At 47.7% G+C, this 18,707-nt stretch overlaps 5 protein-coding genes across 5 annotated transcripts; all 5 read left to right on the top strand.

The window, feature by feature from the left end:
- The first annotated feature begins 2 nt into the window (after nt 1-2).
- Nucleotides 3-3,490, top strand: F4817DRAFT_347015 (dihydroxy-acid dehydratase). The gene is made up of 5 exons (XM_049304489.1): nt 3-831; nt 883-975; nt 1,185-1,296; nt 1,350-1,513; nt 1,611-3,490. Exons 1-5 carry the CDS (start codon nt 673-675, stop codon nt 2,913-2,915), a joined length of 1,833 nt encoding a protein of 610 aa, XP_049156042.1. The 5' UTR covers nt 3-672; the 3' UTR covers nt 2,916-3,490.
- A 63-nt stretch (nt 3,491-3,553) lies between these two features.
- F4817DRAFT_347013 (WD40 repeat-like protein) lies at nt 3,554-5,903 on the top strand. Its single transcript, XM_049304488.1, has one exon. It carries the CDS (start codon nt 3,772-3,774, stop codon nt 5,269-5,271), a length of 1,500 nt encoding a protein of 499 aa, XP_049156041.1. The 5' UTR covers nt 3,554-3,771; the 3' UTR covers nt 5,272-5,903.
- Nucleotides 5,904-9,304: 3,401 nt separating this feature from the next.
- Nucleotides 9,305-12,280, top strand: F4817DRAFT_367717 (oligopeptide transporter; the record flags this gene model as incomplete). The annotated part of the gene is made up of 6 exons (XM_049307164.1): nt 9,305-9,557; nt 9,617-10,161; nt 10,264-10,904; nt 10,961-11,003; nt 11,053-11,363; nt 11,443-12,280. 6 exons carry the CDS (start codon nt 9,305-9,307, stop codon nt 11,912-11,914), a joined length of 2,265 nt encoding a protein of 754 aa, XP_049156040.1. The 3' UTR covers nt 11,915-12,280.
- Nucleotides 12,281-13,390: 1,110 nt separating this feature from the next.
- F4817DRAFT_347005 (uncharacterized protein) lies at nt 13,391-16,519 on the top strand. The gene has a single exon (XM_049304487.1). It carries the CDS (start codon nt 13,681-13,683, stop codon nt 16,312-16,314), a length of 2,634 nt encoding a protein of 877 aa, XP_049156039.1. The 5' UTR covers nt 13,391-13,680; the 3' UTR covers nt 16,315-16,519.
- A 250-nt stretch (nt 16,520-16,769) lies between these two features.
- F4817DRAFT_347004 (uncharacterized protein) lies at nt 16,770-18,441 on the top strand. The gene is made up of 2 exons (XM_049304486.1): nt 16,770-16,831; nt 16,909-18,441. Exon 2 carries the CDS (start codon nt 16,976-16,978, stop codon nt 18,113-18,115), a length of 1,140 nt encoding a protein of 379 aa, XP_049156038.1. The 5' UTR covers nt 16,770-16,831; nt 16,909-16,975; the 3' UTR covers nt 18,116-18,441.
- Nucleotides 18,442-18,707: the final 266 nt, after the last annotated feature.

Here is an 18,707-nt window from a genome sequence, read left to right as displayed (position 1 = left end):
ATGCCAACGTTGTAGTATAAGTAAGACTCGGAACTTTGCCATGCGAGATTCATATAGCCCCGCATACATGTATTTCTCTAAATCATCTCCACAAGAATAGTCTCAAGAGTCTAGTTCGCCCTAATTCGACAGTTTGATGGTTCACTTCTGGTTTAATACCATTCTTTTCCTAGTCTCCCGTGTTACCTGCATACGACTCCGCTTTCCCCTCCTATACTCGGTGCCGACAACGCGCGAGGTTTGGAGCGGCTCGATCAATACCCCAAGAAAGTATCAAACTAAATGCAACAGGTATATCCTAGAAAAGTTGGTTTTTGGGTCGTGGGTCATGTGGGTATCGTTACGGGCCTGGTACAGCTCGCCTATGAACCAGTCGTCTCTCGAGGATTTCAAATTGCTAAGCTTCATATGTACGAATGCAGCTCCTGGTAACCGAAGCATCTCTGCTCCGGGACCCGGGCCTTTGCCCGTTTCCAAACCTTCGTTACGTCAAACCTCCGAATGTCTAAATCGTCATAAGATCCAAAGTTCCCCGGCAATTTCTTTACCCCGCAGAGCCAATACCAAGGTTCTTAAATATAATTTCTGTATAAGTCGTAGGGACTTTTCGTGAAGGAAAAACTAAGACAACTGTCATATATATAGTAGATACCAGGTTTAGGTAAATTCAACATGAGCGACGCATCGGCAGCTGAGACGGGCATCAGTCCCAACCTCCAGGATCCGAAAGCCGATCCGCAGTATATTCAGTTCAAGTGCCTCCCGGCAGGCGGCCCTTTGAATCGGTGGTCTCATGCGATCACAAGGGAACATGACTACCCTGGTGCTCAAGTGCGTGGCCATCCTATATCTAGAAAAGCTTGCTCTCACACATCGACGTAGGCTATGTTATACGGCGCCGGGGTGCCGAACGAAGAGATGATGAAGAATGCTCCTCACGTTGGAATCGCGACTGTCTGGTGGGAGGGAAATCCTGTATGTTATCTAGGAACCTAGCTTTACCGCTTGCCTACAACCACTAACTTCTAATTCGCAGTGCAAGTAAGTGGCATTGGCCTTTGACGGGTTATAATAGCTACGCACTCATGACTTGTCCCCATAGCTAATAATTGCCGATCGTAGCACACATCGTGAGTGGGCATCTAAACCGCGAATTTCTTTAAATGCGAGGAAACTTAACCAAGATAGTCCTCGATTTCGGAAAGATCGTGAAGAGAGCGGTAGAAAAGCAGAAGATGCTGGGATGGCAGTACAATGCCGTAGGAGTATCAGACGCTATTACCATGGGAGGTGAAGGTTGGGTTGTGCTACCCCTTTTCGCTTCGACCTTATCGCTAAATACCATATAGGCATGAGATTTTCGCTTCAAACTCGTGATCTCATTGCAGACAGTATAGAAACCGTTACCTGCGCGCAACACCACGATGCCAATATCTCAATTCCCGGCTGTGATAAGAACATGCCGGGTGTTGTCATGGCAGCAGCACGCCACAACCGGCCTTTCATCATGATTGTAAGTTGATAATTGTTGTTGAAGCCCCGTGGCGGTGAAATCACGGCTGGATTCGCAATCAATTTAACCAGACGTGACACCAACTTACAATTTCTAGTACGGCGGGACAATTCGAAAGGGTTATTCGGACCTGCTAGAGCGCGACGTGAATGTTAGCACTTGTTACGAGGCTTCAGGAGCATTTGCATATGGTCGACTCCAAGCCAAGACGAACCCTGGCGCCGCAGGTCGAACTCCGAGCGACGTGTTGTCAGATATTGAACGTCATGCTTGCCCCGGCGCGGGCGCCTGCGGTGGAATGTACACTGCCAACACGATGGCAACGGCTATAGAAGCTATGGGTCTTACCCTTCCCGGGTCGTCATCTTATCCCGCTTTATCTCCAGAGAAGGCCCGTGAATGCGAACGCGCCGCTGAGGTCATTAAAGTAACTATGGAGAAGGATATTCGTCCTCGTGATTTGTTGACGAGAGAATCGTTTGAAAATGCGCTGGTCATTACTATGATACTTGGCGGCTCTACTAATGGGGTTTTGCACTTCTTAGCTATGGCAAACACAGCTGAAGTACCGCTGACTCTGGACGACGTCGATAGGGTCAGCAACAAGACCCCATTCCTGGCGGATCTAGCCCCGAGCGGAAAGTATTTGATGGAAGACTTGTACAAGATTGGCGGCACTCCGTCTGTCTTGAAGATGCTGATAGCGGCCGGCCTAATTAACGGCAATATCCCAACAGTGACGGGCCGTACACTTGCGGAGAATGTCGCCGATTGGCCCAGCCTACCGCCCGACCAGAAAATCATTCGCCCACTTTCGGATCCTATCAAAGAGACGGGCCACCTCCGGATTTTGCGAGGGAACTTCGCCCCGGAAGGCGCCGTTGCCAAGATTACTGGTAAGGAGGGTTTGAGTTTTACGGGTAAGGCTCGAGTGTTTAATAAGGAACACGAGCTCGACGATGCCCTATCGCGCGGCGAGATCCCGCGAGATGAGAACTTGGTCCTCATTGTCCGTTACGAAGGACCCCGCGGAGGCCCCGGCATGCCTGAGCAGCTAAAGGCGTCGGCAGCTATTATGGGGGCGGGGCTAAAGAACATCGCCCTCGTTACAGATGGTAGATATAGTGGTGCCAGCCACGGCTTCATAGTCGGCCACGTCACCCCGGAAGCAGCGAGAGGCGGCCCTATCGCATTAGTTAAAGATGGAGACACGATTGTCATCGATGCTATCAAGAATCGGATTGATATAGCCAATGTGAGCGAAGAAGAACTGAAGGAGAGGAAAAAGACGTGGAAGGCTCCTCCTCCAAGAGCTAGAAGGGGTGTCTTGGCAAAGTACGCCAGACTGGTTGGTGATGCTAGTCATGGTGCTGTTACAGACCAATGGGACCCGGAGGATTAGGTATTACTGGCCTCCGTGAAATCAGGATAATTCGGAAAGCAGTTTGTTTAGCCACTCCTGGGACTTTGTACATATGTGAAGTACTCAGGTAGTGTGTATCAATATTAGTACACCCTCACGATTCCAATGATTATCCTGCCGAAGATAAAAATGTATTGGTTGATGCGAACCTCCTAGAAGATATCTTTGTGGCCGCCATTTTGACGGCATTTCCGAGAGCGCCGTATACAGAAAAATGTACATACCGTTTCGTCGTTAGACATGATGAGGGCTGGAAGAAAGGGAATGGCTGCTGGTCGTTCGGTTCCTTCACCTGTATTATACAACCGTCGAATATAAGGTGACAGACTTATCACACCATGAGGATCCATCATAGGGATAGACTGGTATGGAAAAACGACTATAGTATGGTTCGCCATGACTGCTTAGGTAAATAGCCAAAGCTTGCTGGCTGGCTAATTGTTGTACGAGGCTATTTGATTAAATATGAGGCTGGCCAATACATTGGTAAAAGGCGTGCATCTTAGAGAATTGGGCATTTGGCGGGGTTTGCATGGGAGGTACATGATGCAGACAGAACATGGAAGTACATTATGTACCTATGTATTGTGCATAGTCTATCGATAAGCAGCTCATGGGCCCCACTCTTGCTAAATCCCTGAACAACAGCCACAGATCGCGGGGTTGCCGAGGGGCATAGAAAAAAAAAATATACAATTTTTATTCCATTCATGCATGTCGCGAGACAATCGCGATTGACCACTTCTGAGCTACGTCTTAAACCAGCAACCCTTCGATTTTCTGTCTGAAAGACCCAATAAATAAATAATTCGCAGTTTACGAATTATTAGACATCATGTCTAAACGTACGGCGGAAGTTGGAGACGAGCATGCTCCTCTGAAAGGAGGAGTCCGTCCCGAGCCTATGGATTTAGACGATAAGGAAATGGGCGAATTTGCCGATGAATTCGAGGATGAGTTTGAGAGCGAGGACGAGATTTTTGAGGCTGGTGTTGACGGTAGGCCTGACGCAGAGCGCGAGGCAGAAGAGAATGCAGCTGGTGCCATGGATGTCGATGATAGTACTTTCATCGTTGGGCGTAATAAGCTTGAGGCCGGCCAACATCTCGCTCCAGACCTGGGCACCTACGAAATGCTTCACAACCTCAGTACCCCCTGGCCCTGCCTCTCCTTTGACATCGTCCGCGATGGTCTTGGCGATAACCGGGAAAAGGCCTACCCTGCCACCATGTACACCGTCGCCGGCACCCAAGCCGAAAGCGGGCGCGAGAAGGAGAACCAGCTTATGATCATGAAATTTAGCGGCCTGAGTCGCATGCAGAAGGACGGCCAGGACTCCGAGTCGGAAGATGACGAAGACTCCGATGATGAAGACTCAGATCCTATTCTCGAGTCCAAGTCAATTCCACTAACCTCGACTACAAACCGCATCCGCAGCCACCAGATTCCCTCCCAAGACCCTTCGAAACCACCCACTACTCTCACTGCGACTATGACCGAGTCTAACAGCATCTTCATACACGACGTTACCCCTCATCTAGCGTCTTTCGACAACCCCGGCACCGTCATCACGCCTCAACAGAACAAGCCCCTTTCTACAATCCGAGCCCATAAGACGGAGGGTTATGCGCTCGATTGGTCGCCTATGGTGCCTGGTGGTAAGCTACTTACCGGTGATAACGACGGCCTGATATACGTCACGACGCGCACAGACGGCGGGGGTTGGGTCACGGACACACGCGCGTTCCAGGGGCACACCAGCAGCGTAGAGGAGATCCAGTGGAGCCCGCAAGAAGCATCCGTGTTCGCATCCGCATCCAGCGACGGCACAGTGCGCGTATGGGATGTTCGCAGCAAGAGCCGGAAACCCGCCATCACAGTACAGGTCAGCTCGGTAGATGTAAACGTGATGTCGTGGTCACGCCTAACAACCCACCTCCTCGCGACGGGCGCCGATGACGGTGTTTGGGGCGTGTGGGATCTTCGGCAGTGGAAGGGCGGCGCGCTGAAGCCGAGCCCCATCGCCAGCTTCAACTACCACAAGGAGCAGATCACCAGCGTCGAGTGGCACCCTACGGACGATAGTATGGTGGCCGTCGCCGCAGGTGACCATAAGGTTACCCTGTGGGATCTGTCTGTCGAGCTGGACGACGAGGAGAGTAAGGATACGGCGGGTGTTAAAGACATGCCGCCCCAGCTCCTCTTCGAACATATCTCCGAGCATGCTAAGGAGCTCCACTGGCATCCTCAGATTCCTGGTACCCTGGTAGCCACAGGCCAGGAGTTTAGTGTCTTCAGACCTATACCTGTTGTCTACGGTATTCACGCGAAATAATATCTATGGACGTAGATTGAAAAATAGATGCTTGCTTGGCGAATACCAAATCGTCTTTAATAGATGTAAGAACGAAAGAGGAAGAAACCCTCTTATTATCACTTCCTCGCGGACTGGAATCTGTGATGCCTTGGTATCAAGGGAAGGATTAAAACGTATCTTCGGTAGCCTATACATCTGCGGCGGACTTAGCTTAGGGTTACGAAGATGTTGCACAGGCAAGATTTCAGAGGTAATATCATGCCGTCAGCAATCTGCTCTGCTTTAAGGGACACTATTCGGTATAGGAGTTGGTCGCGACGAACCTACTCGTCAGAGATATCTGGAATCTAAGTTCTGGTAATATCTAGGTACCTAAGTAACTATGGGGTTTTGCTATGCAATCTTTGCGCGGTATAAAATAGAACACTAGGGTAGGGTAGGGTATCAGCTCGGATAATGAAAAAGGGGGATCCCATAAGCCTCGCGTGGCGCTTATTCTAAATTACTCGTTGCCTAGTCTTTACCTATATATGTAAAATCGTGATAGAAAGACATAGAAGGTAGTGTAGGCTGTCTTTCGTTCGGCATTTGCCTTTAGCAAAGCGACTAGATATAACAGGAGCTAGCTAGGTGACTTTCTACCAGGCAATCTAGACCATATATGTAATTTTACACGATATCAGTAGAGTTTTATATTAGACTAACCACCTCGTAGAATGCAAGGCACAGCAAACTGCTAACATTCTACATTTACATCTTCGGACAGTTAAATATTAGGTGGTTGATGAATTATTAGTCGGCCATAATCTTTACTTTTTCCACCCAACATACACGTTGGAGATAATTATTACTTATGTTTTGTTCTTCTCGCTCGGGGTAACAAGGTCATCCCGCTTCTGAGTTTGCGTGGTAGGGACGCTCTCTTCCAGGTCAAGTTTCAGCTAAGTCGTACAAGACAACGCCACCCTACTAGCTATGGGACCGAAGGAGTACCGAGACGGTTGCTAGCGGTGTGATGATCTCTGGAAGTCTTCATCGCGATTGATGTAAATAGGGCTGAAAGTACGTCGTCTTAATGGTGTCTCACAGCTTAGGGCCGAATTTTCCAAGTACGAAAAGGGGCGGATTCCAAGATTTGTCGCTTTAAGTCACACAGGTCTGAGGTTATGAAATTCTCGTGGTACCCCTTTTAAGTGAATTCTTATCTATAGCCTAACGGGACTTTGTATACACATGAGATATATCTACTATAGACGGTGACAATGTACGTATCGAACACCTTATTATAATTTCCTACCACCCACTTCTCAATTGATCTGAGTTGGGACCATGGTAGTTGGTTGGGAATTTAGAGCTACTTGCGAACGATAGGAATCTAAGGCACAGGGCCACAGGCTCAAGTAAACCGAAAATTTAGCAGAGGATTGGCATTTCCAATATACCCATATGCGTATTGGCAATCCTTGGGTCTTATAGACAGCTCCTCAGATCATAGCTTTTTATTGTATTATAATGCACAGCGAAGCAAACCAGCGCATTGGATAGATTGGCGATACAACTGGACCGGAATACTTCGTTTGGGGCTTGTGGCTTTTTGTAGATGGCTCCTTCGAATACGACCAAGATGATTCCATATAAAATGAGAATATACCTGGGTACTTTTCCCCTTTACCGGCTAGAAAATACTCTGGTATTAAAGAGCATTTCTGTAATAGCTGGAGAAGGGGAAACACAACTTGACGCCCAAAACCTCTAACAAGTAAGGGATAACACCTGTATAATATACCTATATCAACCTGATAACTGGGGGTCGCAAGAGGGCCCCCAGGAATGAATATCAATGCCAAGACATCGATACCCACCGGTTTACCCTGTAGCAATCGGTGGGGCCTGCACTGCAGCAAGGGTCTGAGGAATGTAACTGGAGCAGGATTCCAGTTTCCCCTGTGGCACGGGAGGCACAGACTTTCCCTTCGTGCTGGGGATACATTAAACAGCTCTTGGGCAAGTCTACCTCAAGGATAACACTCAGACTAAGAATATAGGTGAAAAATCTAGACAATCTAGGCGGTTGGTATAACCCAACTTTGGCGTGGATTCCGACGGCGCGGATGTGGAAGCTTGTTATCTATGGCTTCGGAGTACCAACTAGATTCGGAAGAAGTAATTGGGGCGCGGGAACGAGCTAGGTATCAGTAGGGCGCGCCCTTTTATTGATAAAAGCAATCTCGAAAAAGTGAAATCATGTGTGGTATGTGCAGAGGATGTTGTTGCCCAGCCCTCGTGCCGCGCCAAGACGGATCAAAGAAGGGCGGCCGTACGCTTCCCGCCGCTGGGTGCCGCCAAGTAGGTACCCTGGTAGGATATCCTACCAATCGGCGGTGATAGGTCGGTTCGTAATTAACTTATTGCCGGAATATCGTAATGTTGTTTGTCGCATGACCAGCGGGCTGTTTGTTAGTTTGACGCTGTGATTGGGGAAGTTGGTTAATACCTACCTACATATAGAGCGTATATAAGAATCGTATTTAGCTCCCCATGTGCATGCTTTGAATTTGCGCCGAGGAAGTAATTGGAGAATGAGAAGGTGAATTGACCTAGGTAGTAATAAATGGTGCTATCAGTCGACGAATACCTTCTTGTCCGGGACTGGGTATTAATTTATTACCGCTGATCTGCTTGTCTGTTAATTGAACCGGCGGCCAAGCATATCTGCTCAAACCCCCTCCCTTGCATACCAAGAATTCTTGAATAGGCAATTCATTCATTGCCTTGGTTAGCTTCATCTTCCAGTAACCGTTCTAGAAGAACTGCTCGATAACGCGATGTAACAAGATCGTGCTGGAGGCGAATTTTCAGCAGGTGGTAGGGGGGTTGCTAGCACAAAAATCTATACAGTTCAGCTTGTACGCTTGTGTTACTAGGTTGTCTCGCTCAAATCCTTCTCGACTAGTACCTCTACGAATAATACCTACTCGAGTATGGTTTGACCGTTGAGCATCTATGCCGCTTCCTTACTAATATCGGGAGTTGCTGTCGCGTATCTAGCAGGCAAGGATAACGGACAAGGTCAAAGCAAGCTCATGCTTCGGTCGACGCCACACCTCCGCGTCCCTTATCTTGGCTCCGAATCCACGCAACCCATGTCGAAACCATGGCGCCCCAATCCCAGGATACTTATTTCTATTCGCCAGCTCTAATCAGCCAATTCTCCCGGGACGACATACCGATACAATCCGGTAAGAGGGTCGCGGGAAGGGGGCGGGGATACGACCCTTCGATGAACTGGATTTAAGTTCGAGGTGTTGTACGTGGCGAAGAAAGATACGATATAGGTAGATTAGGTTGTGGTTTCACGAGTTTAGCTCGGTAGTTTCAACGTAGGTAGTTTTGACATAGATGAATTATCCATCTCTACTTATCTGTTGTAGGGTCGGGTTGAGACGAGAGATCCCATGAAGTAAGGGTATGGCTGATTGCAGTTGGCTCATGTCCCGAGACGTCTGTACTACATCAATGGCATCATGGGGAGTAGCCAGTCGTCGAATCGAACCGGTTGCTACCCTCACCTTCCCGATATAGCTTTAGACCCTCAGCGTCTGTGGTGTCCTAGCTGGACAAGATCCGTTGGAACTATTGTCTCGATGAGACTCGTTTTAGTGGATCGTATAGATAGATACCTTACTCTGCTTTGCCCGCCTACCTAATCTAGGATTCACCGGGGCCAGTACACATGCTTAATATCTTATCTCTGTTAGTGGAAACTGTCGGCCTACCTAGCCTACCTAAGGTAGAGACCACTAAACTGGAACCTGGGGCTTGGGACACAACGCCATGAGGGGTGTTACGCGGTGGTCGCTATGTAACGTGGGGACCTTGAACTTTATCGGAAGCGGGCGTTGTTACATGTAGTAGGTAGATACATGTATATTAGAGACGCATGTCGTTCCTTCTGCGTGGAATACGTCCTGTCTCGAGTTCCCCCCAAGATACCCAACCCATCAGTTCATATACCTAGGTAGCTTTCGTCTCTGATTAGACATCAGCGACTATGGCTTCGACTGAAGCCCGCCCGTCGGAGGTCACCGAAAACATGGAGAAGACGCCGGTTGTAGGAAAAGAGGGTGACGAGAAAGTCAACATCATCGATGTAGACGTCCAGGCTATCGAAGAGGATCTCGACCTTTACGTGCCCCTAAAGATGGAAGGCAGCATTGTCGACGAACATGATCCCCTAACGGCCCGCGCCGTTATAGTCGGTATTCTCTTGGGCAGTCTTGTTAATGCCTCCAACTTATATCTGGGTGAGCTTCTTAAATTGCAGGTTTGTTAGAGTGAATGCGATTCGCTAATTATATGATAGGGTTGAAAACTGGGTTTACCTTCGCGGCCTCTATGTTTGGAGCGATCTTCGGATACGGTATCATCAAGCTTGCTTCGAAGACTACCATTCCTATTATTGGCGGTTCTTTCGGCCCTCAAGAGAACAGTATCGTCCAGGCTGCAGCCCAGGGTGCTGGTGGAATCACAGGTATCTTCGTTGCAGGTATACCGGCCATGTACCAACTCCACGCGCAGGTGGGCGTTCCTAAGGACCAATTTGGCGCAATCATTACAATCACTCTTGTCTGCTCGTTCTTTGGCCTGTTCTTCGTCGCCCCTCTCCGGAAGTTCTTCATCATCCAAGTTGGCCGGGAATTGAAGCTGCTCTTTCCCACTGCTACTGCAGTAGCTCTCACCATCAGGTCGATGCACGCCGGTGCCACGGGTGCCGCGGAGGCTCTTAGCAAACTCAGAGCTCTCAGCTTATCTTTCACGGCTGCCCTTGTCCAACGGGTGGCATCGTATTATGCTGTTGGCATCTTGTATGATTGGCATGTTTTTACCTGGATCCACATCTGGAGTGGTGTAAGTCAAAATTCCCATAACCTTCCTTCGGTCAAGGAGGAAGGTTGAAACATTTGGAAGGGTAAGATTAGGAAGCTGACGAGAATGTTTTTGATATATTAGTATACTAGCTGGGCTATGAATATCGAGAGTTGGGGTTGGTGGTTCGAGTGGACTCCGGCGTTCATCGGTAGCGGCATCCTTATCGGCATGAACTCTGCCCTCTCTATGTTTGGCGGTGCTGTACTCGCCTGGGCGATTATCGGGCCTCTCCTCGTTCATTATGGCGAATGTATCGGCAAGCGTCAGGTTGAGGACGATCCGCGATGGGCTGATTGGTACTCGTTCGCCTCTCTCAATAATCTTGGCCACGAAACCCCGTCTCCACGCTACTGGCTCCTTTGGCCCGGAGTGCTCATCATGGTCGCAACGTCAATAGCAGAACTATTCGTCCAATATAAGGTGATCGGGTATGCCGGCAAGGTGGTCTGGCAGAAGATCTGTGTCAACATCAACGCCGTCTTGGCCAAGCACGGCAAGCACTCTACCTACCTTGCCACACGCGCCGAGAGGGAGGTGAAAGCTAGCGAAAACATCATCGAGGATCCGGCGCCACCACATGAACAAGTGCCATTATGGATATGGTCGACCGGTCTCGTCGTCACTATCGCCGCGGCCATGGTTATCTTCGCCCTGCAATGGGGAATGCATCCAGGTCTAACCGTCTTGGCTTGCGTCTTAGGTGTCATGTTCTCCTTCGGTATGTATTACCCCTAATGGTCTTTGTCGTTTTTCATCTATAGTTGCTAACGACTAGCAGTAAGTCGAACGACCCCATTATTTTGGTTTCCCTGAGGGATAAGGTAGAATCTCCCAACGTAGAACTAAGAAGCTAACATAAGATATTTCAAGCTTGCCGTTCAAATTGGCGCTGTAACAGATAACACCCCACTGACGGCCGCATCGAAAGCCAGTCAGCTCGTTTTTGGTGCTGCTACAAAAAACAACGGCTTCACGGTCAAAGATGCGCAGCGAGTCAACTTAGTCGCTGGCGGCCTGGCTTCCGGAGCTGCTGATGTCGCATTTTCACTGACTTCTGACTTCCGTACTGGTTTCTTGCTGGGAACATCCCCAATCAAACAGTGGTACGCCCAAGGCCTCGGGTCTATCGTTTCCATCTTCTTAGCTCCAGGAATGTTTGTGCTCTTCACTACAGCATATCCGTAAGTATTTTTTAATTTATATATCTCGGTATCTTTAAAAATCTCACCATAGAATCACCACTAATATCTGAAAATGTAGCTGCATACTCGACGCCTCAGCTGAGCACTGTGCCTTCGCCGTCCCTTCGGTGTCCGCATGGGCTGCCGTTGCACAGGCTGTCACAGACCCAGATGTCAGCATCCCTCTAACGTCGGGGATCTTCTCCATCGTCATGGCGGTCTTCTGCGTAGGCCAAGTCATATTTAGACACTTCTACCTGGTAGGAGAACGTGAAAAGTACCGACAATACCTCCCGAACTGGGGTGCTGTAGCGTTGTCGTTTGTCCTCCCTAATCCCGTGTTTACAACGGCGGCCATGTTTGGTGCCACTGTGGCGTGGATTTGGAAGAGATGGAATATTAAGAGCTTCGACCTCTACGCATATGCAATTGCGGCTGGTTTTATTGCCGGAGAGGGTCTCGGAGGTGTTATCGGTGCTGCTCTCCAGATCGGTGGCGTCTCGGGCGACATTCTCGGCACCACCGCCGGTTGCCCAGCTGGTTATTGCTGATAGCCGTTTTCTAATATGTCTCTTATACCCCGGCTACGATATGTAGGAGTAGCTAGATAGACGATGATGATGATAGTATATGAAATACCCGTTACTTATCTGTCGTGCTACTTGCCGATTCAGAATGATAATGAGACGGAGGCTGATAGCCCCTATCTACGGCTATGGGATCAGAAGTTGAGAATAATTAATAACTAATGTGTAAGGGTAAGAAAAGTAAGGATACATAAGTGTCGAATGATGCATCTAAGCTAACGAGATTAGAGCTGGCCTATAGTGTACCTAATATTAGCTAAACGGGTACTTAAGATACGAATCCGTTGGCTCAGGGATGTATTTATAATGGAATTGAATTAAACACTTCAATGTATGCTTATGAGCTATAAGGTACCTGCAATTCATGTATATAGAAATATTATGTAAGTTTCTTTATTTGAATTGTCGTTGAGTTGCTATTTCCCTATGTTCAATGTTTTTATTTCATTGGTGATTACTATGGTGGACCATTAGTGCAACTGTGCCAAAATCAAGAAAATTGGTTGCACTATGTCTAATAAGGTAATAGTAACATTAGATGTACAGTATAGGCTCAACTATTTGCGCTATATGTATAAAGTAATACATACCTTTTTTTAACCTTATACTATAATAACCTAACCAATATTTATTTAAAACTTTTTTAAAAAATCTTAATATTTAATTATAAAATAACGAAAATTTTAATCCAAATTATATATAATTTAACCTAATATTGGTAAAGATATTAAAAAAACTATGTAATTACTATACAGCCATTTTCTCCACAAATTTAAAAGATCAGCCAATAAAATTGAGCATTGATATCCGGGCTACTTTTGTTACTTATATACACAACATACAACACATTCAAATAACTTTACGAAAACAACAATCTAGACGTTACAATTGGTATAATTCTATAGCTGTAATTGATGCGAAAATAATGGACCAAATTGCATGTTTATGCGATGTGTATTAAGTATTATATTGCTATTAGAGTATCTGGAGTCTGTTTGGAATGACTTTATCGAGGTGCTTTTAAAGGGTATCACGTGCTTGCCTCTCCAGACAAGCGCTATTTGATTCTACTACAACATAATAGCCAAGAGGCCGATTTAAATGCAACTTGGTCCATTATTTTCGCATCAATTACAGCTATAGAATGATACCAATTGTAACGTCTAGATTGTTGTTTTCGTAAAGTTATTTGAATGTGTTGTATGTTGTGTATATAAGTAAAGAAGGTAGCCCGGATATTATTATTTTGTATATAGCGTACTGTGCACTTAGCGTTGCTTATTATATTACCTTATTAGACATAGTGCAACCAATTTTCTTGATTTTGGCACAGTTGCACTAATGGTCCACCATAATTACCTCACAACTGTCGTACCTATGTGAACTAATACGTATTATACAGTGTTAATCTTATGATAAACTGTATTTTCTCTTAGACAAGCCCCACTTAGTACACTGTCATATGCCTCGTAGTGTGCATAGGAATACCAAACACGCGTAAAGTGGGACATGACTATCAAATCAGTTGCTGTCGCGACGCGACGTAAGTTCTAACCTAAAGGTGAAAAAAACAATTCAATGTTAGACTTCACCAATTGATATTTTTTTAACACTTTCGCTGTGACACCTTGATCAGTTCTGTTAGCCATTGTTGATACGATGGTGTTCAGAAGCGATCCCGTGGGTTACGGATAGATGCAACTAACTGGCTTCAATATCTGAAGTGAGAAATGATGGCTCCTGGTCAGAACACCTTTTCCATCATACCAAACCCGCCGTGCGCTATCAATGGCGGCCTGGATGCTTCCGAAACCCGCCCCAGCAAACGGCCTATGACCTCAAAGCAGGCTAAGAAAGCATATCAGAAAACGAACAAGGGGCCTAAACTATCCAAAGCCGAGCAGCGACGCCAGGAACTCTTCGAGCAAGACCGTATACGACGAGAATTCGAGAAGGAGAAGAACCAGGCCCGCGCAAGGGCTGCAAGGGACAAGAAAAAGGAGAAGGAAGAAAAAGAACGTGCTGAAAAGAAGAAGAAAGGATTACCTCTAGTCGATGTTCATCCGTCGCAAGCTACAATTGCCTGGTTTGTCCGTGGTGATAAAAAGAAGAAGCCAGAGAGCCAAACTTTAATAAACTCGCCTATTACTGATCGGCATAAGAGCGATGAGAGCGATAGCGCTACCCTATCAGGTGAAGATGAACCCGAACCGCCGCCGAAAAAGCAAAAGACAGTGCCTCTAGATCCGGAACACAGTCCGAGCTTTGCAGGGGGTTTGAATTGTTCGGCATCGTCACTCCGGGACCTAGACACCCGAGGTACTCCTCAAGCAGCTAGCAACACAGTCAAAGGTCCAATTGAAGATGACCAAATGGTAGAACATCTAACTCCTGATGTGGATGGTCTTTCTACGACGGTACTTCCCGATGAATTATTTAATGATCCAGTGGATGCTGTAAGCAATCCGCCCAGAGACGACATGGATCCGGACGAAGATTCCCTCCTACCAGGAGAACAGATAATTCCCAATAGTCCACCTTCATCAAAATCGCTGGATTTTTGCCGTTCGCCAATCACAGTCGAAGAGTTGCTGCCAGCACAAAATGCACAGAAGAGTGTATCACCGCCGTCTGACCGGCTACCACTCCAAACTCTGGGTGCGAGCGAGGTCAATTCAAGAATTACCAACACGCCTCAGGAGCTATGCCATGATCAAGCGAAGCCATTAGACCGCGCGCCGAGTCCCGCTCTAGATCCATCAGTAAATATACCAAAGGGAACACCGTCAATCTCATCACCAAAGTCCTTTCGGAACCCCAAAACTCCAATGGGACCCCCTCCGATTCCATCAAGATCCAGATCGCGTGGCCATGTATCAGCTATGGGTTCGAAGACACCCTCTTTCTTACCGAAACAGACTCACATATCTGGCTTTCGTTCCGCCACTAACCCTAACCCTAAACTCAGTCAACGGCATCACATACTTCAGGGAACGCAGGAGGAGCGACCACCAACAAGCACTCAGTTGTTCATGCTCGGGCACCTTGATGACCTTTTCCCAAGCCCTTCACAAGAAGTAAGGGAAATATTTGGAGAATCGAAATTTGGCATTGGAGGGAGTGGTACTGAGCCGAAATCTAAAGCCGCATTTACAAGCAAGTCTCCTACGAGTAGGAAGCTACCTAGTAAGTTGATCCCAGCTGTGCCGAGTCCCAATCGCTTTGGTTCTGTTATGAGAGACGAAAAAACAAAAATTGGGCCCATCCAGAACCGTTTTTCGTCCATACAAGCAAATGAGAGTCACTTGCTTCCCACTGCAAATATTCACTCCTCGGGAAACTCGGAATCATTCGACATGCCATATTTCTCAACACAGGATTTCTTCCTCTCGTCACAAGATCTAGAAGACCTCGAACCCGGGAAAACATCCCCAATAGGACTCGAACGTCGGAATGGTTACAATAGCTATAACTTATACGTCGAGAAACCGGCTTGGAATAGCAATATTGACTTACCGACTTCATTGCATCCACCGGCTCAAAAGCAGGCTAGAGGGTCGATGCCAGATTCTCGAATTAGCCCAGCTCGCGACAGGAGCCGATCAATTCATGCTCACTTACTTGGAAAACCCGCCGAATGTCTCAAAAGTCCGAAGCCGGTGTCCAAGGAAACCACAACACCGAATACATCCTCAAAGAGTAATCATTCACAGAGTCGCAGCTTAAGAAATACAGCCGACTTTGAAAAGCCTACGGATAAGATATATGAGGCTACCTCTCGGGGCCATCAAAAGAAATCACTTAGTACGCTACAGGCGGAGAAGAATATGGCACCCCCGCGGGCCTCGCCCAAGCCATTCTTTACTTCGAGCGATCGAGAAGTACACCGCATATACACTAATGAGAGGCTAAAGACCATCGCGTGGGAGAGTGCTTCAACCAAGCGGAATATACAGCAGGAACTAAAGCGTCTCCAAAGGTCAGAGGATGAAAAATCAAATAGCTCGATGCCGGTATGTGCGATAGAAGATGGAAACAAAGGCAGTATCACATCCGGCGTGTCTGGCTCAGAATCGAGAACTAAAAGCTCATCCACTCGGCCATGTGACCAGATTAAGGACCAGTCGCGGCCCCGGTCTATCAATCAGCTATCAAGCTCGGTAGGAAGCTTCCAAAATCAAAAGATCGATGAGCCGAAGGAAGTACGTCCGCGACAAAATCAGTCACGTAGCTCGTATGAGAAAATGTTAGAGTTACTTGAACGCACGGAGAGCCATAAACAAGAACAGCCGGCAGTAACTGCGTCGCAGGAAACGGACTATGGGGAGGCCGAATTGGATGATGTCTTTAGCGAAATGTTGTAGTGTTAAGACCCTGGCTCATCGGTACTGGATTAAGAAATTCGGATATCACGATTCAGGGTGTTGGGTCAATATGTATATCGGTAGGTACTCTGGGTGGACAGGATACAGAGGAGCATAAAGGGGCACGAACCATTATACCCAGCATAGCAGTCAATTACGAGATATATGAATTAAGACGAGTAGAATATAATGGTGTGGCTACGTAGCTCGGCGTCCTGAATGCCAATGAGTCTAGTGAGCACAGTGACTAGTTTGCCCCTGTGGTTGTTAGCAGACAACTCACAACAAGGACTACTCTTTCGGGTTCCTTCTATATGGCTGTATGACTTTTCATCTCATGTAGAGAGTGTTTGCTAAGGTTGGGCGAGTTGCCAACGAAGTTTGTTAACGGGGATGACTCGAAATCGGACGGCCCTGTCGACAGTGACGAATGAGTTAAACATTGACTTTCTTAAGGTTGGTCATAGGAATTGGAAAATAGAATCCGATAAGTATCACGCATGGTAAATTCGATGACCTGTACGGAAGGTATTTGTCAGTTCCAGCCCAGTCATGACTTCGAAGTTTCGAGCAAGGAGGAAATACATAATGTACCTTGACCCGGCAACCGCTCTTTTATTCCTAAACTTCTACTCTAATTACAGAAATACAGAACAGAAAAATGGCTACCCTACAAAACAACCAACGCCGCTGTTACTGCCACTGCCGGTCAAGCAGCGTCCCTCCTTTCTCATCGAGAGGGGAGGAAGAGCACGAGCACGTCGCCAGCACAATTAGAACTCGCGACCTCGAGACGACCATCTTCGACGAAGAACGTCGCCGCAAAAAACTCTTGGCCCTCAGAGACGCATTCTCAAACATCTCAGACAACTTCGGCAAGCGTGCGCTGCACTTCCAAAGCGTCCGTCAGAATCCCACTCTCCGGGGATTCTTCGATACAGCGCGGGACTTCGACCAGGAGCTCTTGGACCTTAAGTTCCAACTTGCGGGGCCTAACCAGCTTTACTTCCTGCCGGAGGAAGACGCGGAGAACGCGATACGCTGCATTCGCCGGACTACCGCCGTGCTCCTAAGCGCTCGCTGGCAGATCTGGAGATGCGTCGAGCTCGCGGCGTTTCATGCTGGTCGTGGGACTGGTGAGCCTCTGGTGTGGAGTGCGACGCTGAAGAAGTACGTTTATCCTGGGAAGTTAGCTGCCGAGTTGGAATATCAAATGTGCTGGGACAAGGCCCGCCCGTGGCTGGAAGGTCGTCTTGGGGAGCTGAGAAGGGAGGTCCCGCGCATGAGGTGGATTGTAGGCCGGCTCGAAGGCGGTAGAGAGCCCTCTTTCATAAGGGATTTGAAGGAGACTAGTCCTCACAGCAAGGCTTCGAAGACCTCAGCTCTACTACCATGTCTTAACTCCGGTACTCGGTCGGGAAACCACCAATACGAGATGTCAGGCGGCCTATCAACCGACAAAGCTCGCAAGACGCCAACATGGATCAACAACATGAAGGTGCGGCTCGAAGGGCGTATCGTCAACGACCCCACAGAAGTCGATTTCAGCGCCATCCCAGTCCGCATTCGGTACCGGGAGCTTAAGGCTCGGGAGAAGCTGCAGGGTGGTGAGAATCTGGAAGCGATGAGGGATGCGTGGGTGGCGTTCCGAGATGATCTGGATAAGAGGGCGGGGGCTCCCTCGACGGATGTGATTCTCTTGCGGCATAAGGTCGTTACGGAGGTGATACTTTCGGAGCGCAGGCTGCAGCAGGCGCGGGAGCGGGGAGGTGGTGGATCTAGGGAGGATGGCAGAGCCTGAGTTGGTTTAAGGACCTAACTTCTAGGTTCTATTGGGGGGCGGGGGGGTAATATGTAAAGCTCGGGTATTGCGAATTGCAAGAAGATTTGATATGTCTTGATGGATTATGTCGAACGCCAGTCTATAGACGTCCACGAGTTTGCGATGGAGGGATTCTCTTAAGGATGCAAGCTGTTTTCCCCGCGTTGAGTTAAGCAAGTATCTTTGTTTTATACCCTTTATAGACGCTCCTAGTCTGCACGGGTAGTCTAGGAGGTTCCAAGTTGTTAGGCTTCGAGTCGCGATGAATAAATTACTGCGAAAATAGTATACTACCAAGTTGAGACGTATCTAAACTATGGTTCTGTTAACCCTACAAGTAGATCTTACGTATTACTGCACCTGGAACCTTGATGGACACCCTGAAGGATGTCTTAGGGGTATCTAAAGCTCGTGTATTCTCTTAAATTACAACTCTCTATCTCTATCTCTATCTCTATCTCTATCGTGCTCTATTCGGTAATCCACTAAGGTGAGATCATGGGCTATATACTAACTGACTTTGGCCTTCAAAAGTCAAACCATTATGAATAACATTTCCTCTACTGGTATA

Source organism: Daldinia loculata (genome assembly GCF_022478755.1).
Source record: "Daldinia loculata strain CBS 113971 unplaced genomic scaffold F4817scaffold_52, whole genome shotgun sequence".
NCBI lineage: Eukaryota > Fungi > Ascomycota > Sordariomycetes > Xylariales > Hypoxylaceae > Daldinia > Daldinia loculata.
Note: the sequence above shows the minus strand (reverse complement) of the source record. Positions and strands in the feature narration are given on the sequence as shown.